The sequence below is a fragment of the Seriola dumerili genome, unplaced genomic scaffold, assembly GCF_002260705.1.
Source record: "Seriola dumerili isolate Sdu_G_001 unplaced genomic scaffold, Sdu_1.0 BDQW01000866.1, whole genome shotgun sequence".
NCBI classification, from domain to species: Eukaryota; Metazoa; Chordata; class Actinopteri; order Carangiformes; family Carangidae; genus Seriola; species Seriola dumerili.
The window spans coordinates 24758-29483 of NW_019175121.1; the positions used below are offsets into that span (position 1 = coordinate 24758).

Consider the following 4726-nt stretch of genomic DNA (forward strand, 5'->3'; position numbering starts at 1 on the left):
ACACAGAGACACACACACAGAGACACACACACAGAGACACACACACAGAGACACACACACAGAGACACACACACAGAGACACACACACAGAGACACACACACAGAGACACACACACAGAGACACACACACAGAGACACACACACAGAGACACACACACAGAGACACACACACAGAGACACACACACAGAGACACACACACAGAGACACACACACAGAGACACACACACAGAGACACACACACAGAGACACACACACAGAGACACACACACAGAGACACACACACAGAGACACACACACAGAGACACACACACAGAGACACACACACAGAGACACACACACAGAGACACACACACAGAGACACACACACAGAGACACACACACAGAGACACACACACAGAGACACACACACAGAGACACACACACAGAGACACACACACAGAGACACACACACAGAGACACACACACAGAGACACACACACAGAGACACACACACAGAGACACACACACAGAGACACACACACAGAGACACACACACAGAGACACACACACAGAGACACACACACAGAGACACACACACAGAGACACACACACAGAGACACACACACAGAGACACACACACAGAGACACACACACAGAGACACACACACAGAGACACACACACAGAGACACACACACAGAGACACACACACAGAGACACACACACAGAGACACACACACAGAGACACACACACAGAGACACACACACAGAGAGACACACACACACAGAGAGAGACACACACACACAGAGACACACACACACACACAGTTCAGGTCATATGTTCATGTTAGTAGGGAGCTTCAGCTCTTCATCTGATCATTGTCCTGTCAGAACCAAACTTTACTCTTCAGTCCAACTCTGACCCTGATCCTGACCCTGACCCTGACCCTGACCCTGACCCTGAGTGGTTCAGGTCTCTATTCAGGGATCTCCTGACAGACAGGTGCTCACTGATGAATGAAAGATTTATTATGACTCATGTTTATATGCAACTGAATCAATTAATCACTGGAGCCTGTGTGTGCATTTGTGCGTGTGTGTGTGTGTGTGTGTGTGAGTGTGTGTGTGCATTTGTGTGTGTGTGTGTGTGTGTGTGTGTGTGTGTGTGTGTGTGTGTGTGTGTGTGTGTGTGTGGGTGTGTGTGTGTGTGTGTGTGAGTGTGTGTGTGAATTTGTGTGTGTGTGTGTGTGTGTGTGTGTGTGTGTGTGTGTGTGTGTGTGTGTGTGTGTGTGTGTGTGTGTGTGTGTGTGTGTGTGTTACCTCTGCTCTCTCTCTCTCTGAATCTCCTGGTTGATGTTGTTGATTCTGGTTTGAAGTTTCTTGCGTCTCTGTTCAGGAGGAAGGTGACTGCAGTCTGCAGGACTGGAGCCCTACACACACACACATCACAATTACACACTGACTGTACTCACACACTGAGAAAAATGAATTTACAGAACACACCTGTGACAGGTGATATACTGACCAGTTTGAGTGACAGCTGCCAATCAGAGAAGCATGAAGGAAACGTGATAACATTAAAACAGCTTTGGTTAATTTATATTATATATATATAGCAAAAGTAAGACTATACATATACTCATGTAGATATATGTGTGTGTATATATATACATGGTGTACCCCTCTCTTCAGGCTGCGCAGACACTGCTTTCTGGTCCTGGAGCCAGAAGTCATGAGGTCATTCAGCCGCTGTGTAATTGGTTCTCTGGAAACAGGGGGCGGGGACTGGGGACTGCTGGCCACACCTCCAGGTGATGGTGAGGTTGGTGGTGGAGGGGGGGGCTGTCGGGGGGAGGAGAGGAGGGTCAACAGCTGGAGAAAGAGACACAGGTTAGGTCAGCACGGCCACATGTACCTGTGTGTGTGTACAGGTGTGTCTCTGTGTACCTTGTTTTTTCGTATGAAGGGCCACAGCTTCCTGCTGTGTCTCCGCCCCTCTGTGCGGTTGTCAAGGTAACTGGATTCAGAGATGCTCCGCCTCATGGTGGCACTGTAGTCTTCAAACTCAACGTCACCTGGAGGGTCGAAGCCCGATTTATACACCTCCACAACCTGACGGGTGTCCTGCACACACACACACACACACACACACACATATATATTCCTGAAGTTGAGGAGAAAAGTTTAAATCATGAAGTGAACACGTTAAGGGAAAAACTTGGTGTTTTGTGCAGCTGGAGCCTCAGACTCGCCATGTCGATCACTGTCACCATGACCATTAAAACCTTCCAGTGTTTCAATAGGAATTCTGCCTGAAACAAAAACAACCCACTGATGCAGATCATTGGATCGTTTCCTGTCTGAACACAAACTCCCCTGAGACCTCCAGAGTCCAGAATGGAAAACTGGAGGTTCAACAAGGGACAGTTAAGCCTTTCTATAAAAACATTCATGGGAGCAGAGTGACGAGTCTGATCTCTGCTTCCTTTCATGGAATGAAGGAACCAACAGTTGAACCACATTCATTCTCTCAGATCAAACCCCTGCTCAACAAACTACCACACCCCTCCCCACAACTACGCCAGGTTACAACCCAGAGGAGACTCACCATCCTGGGCTGGGTGCTCTCTGCAGCGTCCATCATGGCATCCAGACAGCGACTGACCACAGGAAGAACTTTTCTCTCTGCCTCCGCTGACGAACGCATCGCTTCACAGATCCTCTCGATCCGCCGCTCCTCCATGTCTTGGATCCGCTATGAACACAGGAACAAACATGGACACCCGCTGTAGCACTGAAATGTTTTACTGTACCATAGGACAGGTGGATCACCTGGTTTATAACAGGTACCAGTGTGGTAGTGCTAGTTTACCTGGTATATAACAGGTACCAGTGTGTGGTAATGCTGGTGCTGGTCCTGGTTAAACTGGTTTAAACTGGTCACATAGTCTTTCCTGGACTCTTCAGCCGCTTGTTGTTTCTGTTGAGCCGTCTGACGAGCCTGAAACCAGATCACACACTGTGAGATACGACAGATCTTCCAACAGCTCCACACCTGTTCCATCTCGTTGGTTTGATTCAGATAAAAACAAAAATGAAATGTTAAAACCAGTTTCTGCATCTAGGTTCTAGGTTCTAGGTTCTAGGTTCTAGGTAGGAGAATTCAAGAATAAAAAGTCCTGCAGTAACTTTCTGTTGTTACATGAGATATAATGAGTTGATGAGGGAGTTGTAGAGATGTTGGTGGAGAACAGAGCTCAGCCTCAGTCTGTATTACAGTAATATAATAATAATAATACCTTACCTTCAGTGAGCAGCGCTGACAGACAGACAGACAGACAGACAGACAGGAGGTCAGTTTAGATAAATATCATCCATGGGTTAAAACATGTCACTTGTATTGATCGATATCATCTGTTTCATTCATGCTTCACCCTCATTGGCTCATTCACAGCTGTTTGGCAACCAGCTGACTGCTACACTTCACTGTTGCACTGCACATACACTCATGGTAATACGTCCTCCACCTCCTCCACCACCATATTTATTTGTATTTATAAAACCTTCTCTCCATCCGTCTTGCTGTCCAGGTCGATCCTGTCAGAGACGTGTTGAGCTCGCTCCGCCTCCTTACAGTCCCGCTCGAACCGGCGTTTACTCTGAACAAGTAAACAGCAAATCAATAAACATCATCACAGTGTTTCAGCTCTGTTACCTGATCACCCTGGGGCGAGGGGCACTTACTGACTCCAGCTGTTTCCATGAGCTCTCGATGTGCTGCTGGGCGCGGCGGCCATCTTGGAAATGCTGCAACAAAGACACAAAGTGCTCAAACTGGTCAAACTGGTGACCTCAGACCATATCATGGGACTATGAGGCACTGTTCAAGGATCAGGTGATCAACAGCAGCTGAAAGGAAAGGGTTGATCCACAGACCACCAAAATAAAAGCCTCAGCCAGTGTCCACTAATATGGAGGTTTCTCAATCTGCTCAGCTGTACAAATAAACAACTGTTTGTTTATTCATCGTTTGTTTACTCACTGTTTTCCTCTCAGTCTTCAGCTCATGGGTGTATCGTGTCAGCTCACACACTATCTGCGTGTTCAGGCTATCAGCCAGTTCCTCCCTCTGAACTGCCACTTCATTCAGCTGGCGAAGAGTGGCCGCAAACGCCAGACACCAGGTGAACCTGAAACAACCAATCAAACACCAGGTGAACCTGAAACAACCAATCAAACACCAGGTGAACCTGAAACATGTGAGTCTGTAAAAACTTTAAATTAGTTTGAGATCAGACAAAATATAAATGATGAAGATGAAAACTGACCTGCTCTCATCCTCTCTGCTTCTCTTAGGGTGATACTTCTTAGACAGACTCCTGCAGACAGACAGACAGAGAGAGAGAGAGAGAGACAGGTACAGACAGACAGACAGACAGACAGACAGAGAGAGAGAGAGAGAGAGACAGGTACAGACAGACAGACAGACAGACAGACAGAGAGAGAGAGAGAGAGAGAGACAGGTACAGACAGACAGACAGACAGACAGACAGAGAGAGAGAGAGAGAGAGAGAGAGACAGAAAGACAAAGAGAGAGAGGGAGAGAGAGAGACAGAGAGACAGACAGAGACAGAGACAGAGAGAGAGAGAGAGAGAGAGAGAGAGAGACAGGTACAGGCAGACAGACAGACAGACAGACAGAGAGAGAGAGAGAGAGAGAGACAGGTACAGACAGACAGACAGACAGA

General features: G+C 47.4%; 1 protein-coding gene across 1 annotated transcript in view; it reads right to left on the bottom strand.

Annotated features, from left to right (window-relative positions):
- LOC111237455 (formin-binding protein 1-like) overlaps nucleotides 1-4726 on the bottom strand; it is a 15614-nt gene that overhangs the window by 8346 nt on the left and 2542 nt on the right. The window contains exons 3-12 of the mRNA XM_022766556.1: nucleotides 4307-4357; nucleotides 4021-4168; nucleotides 3723-3785; nucleotides 3542-3637; nucleotides 2851-2979; nucleotides 2587-2733; nucleotides 1926-2102; nucleotides 1659-1850; nucleotides 1504-1518; nucleotides 1299-1408 (exon numbers count right to left, since the gene is read on the bottom strand). Of these exons, the coding sequence (XP_022622277.1) occupies nucleotides 1299-1408; nucleotides 1504-1518; nucleotides 1659-1850; nucleotides 1926-2102; nucleotides 2587-2733; nucleotides 2851-2979; nucleotides 3542-3637; nucleotides 3723-3785; nucleotides 4021-4168; nucleotides 4307-4357 (1128 nt within the window). The remainder of the gene's footprint in view (nucleotides 1-1298; nucleotides 1409-1503; nucleotides 1519-1658; nucleotides 1851-1925; nucleotides 2103-2586; nucleotides 2734-2850; nucleotides 2980-3541; nucleotides 3638-3722; nucleotides 3786-4020; nucleotides 4169-4306; nucleotides 4358-4726) is intronic.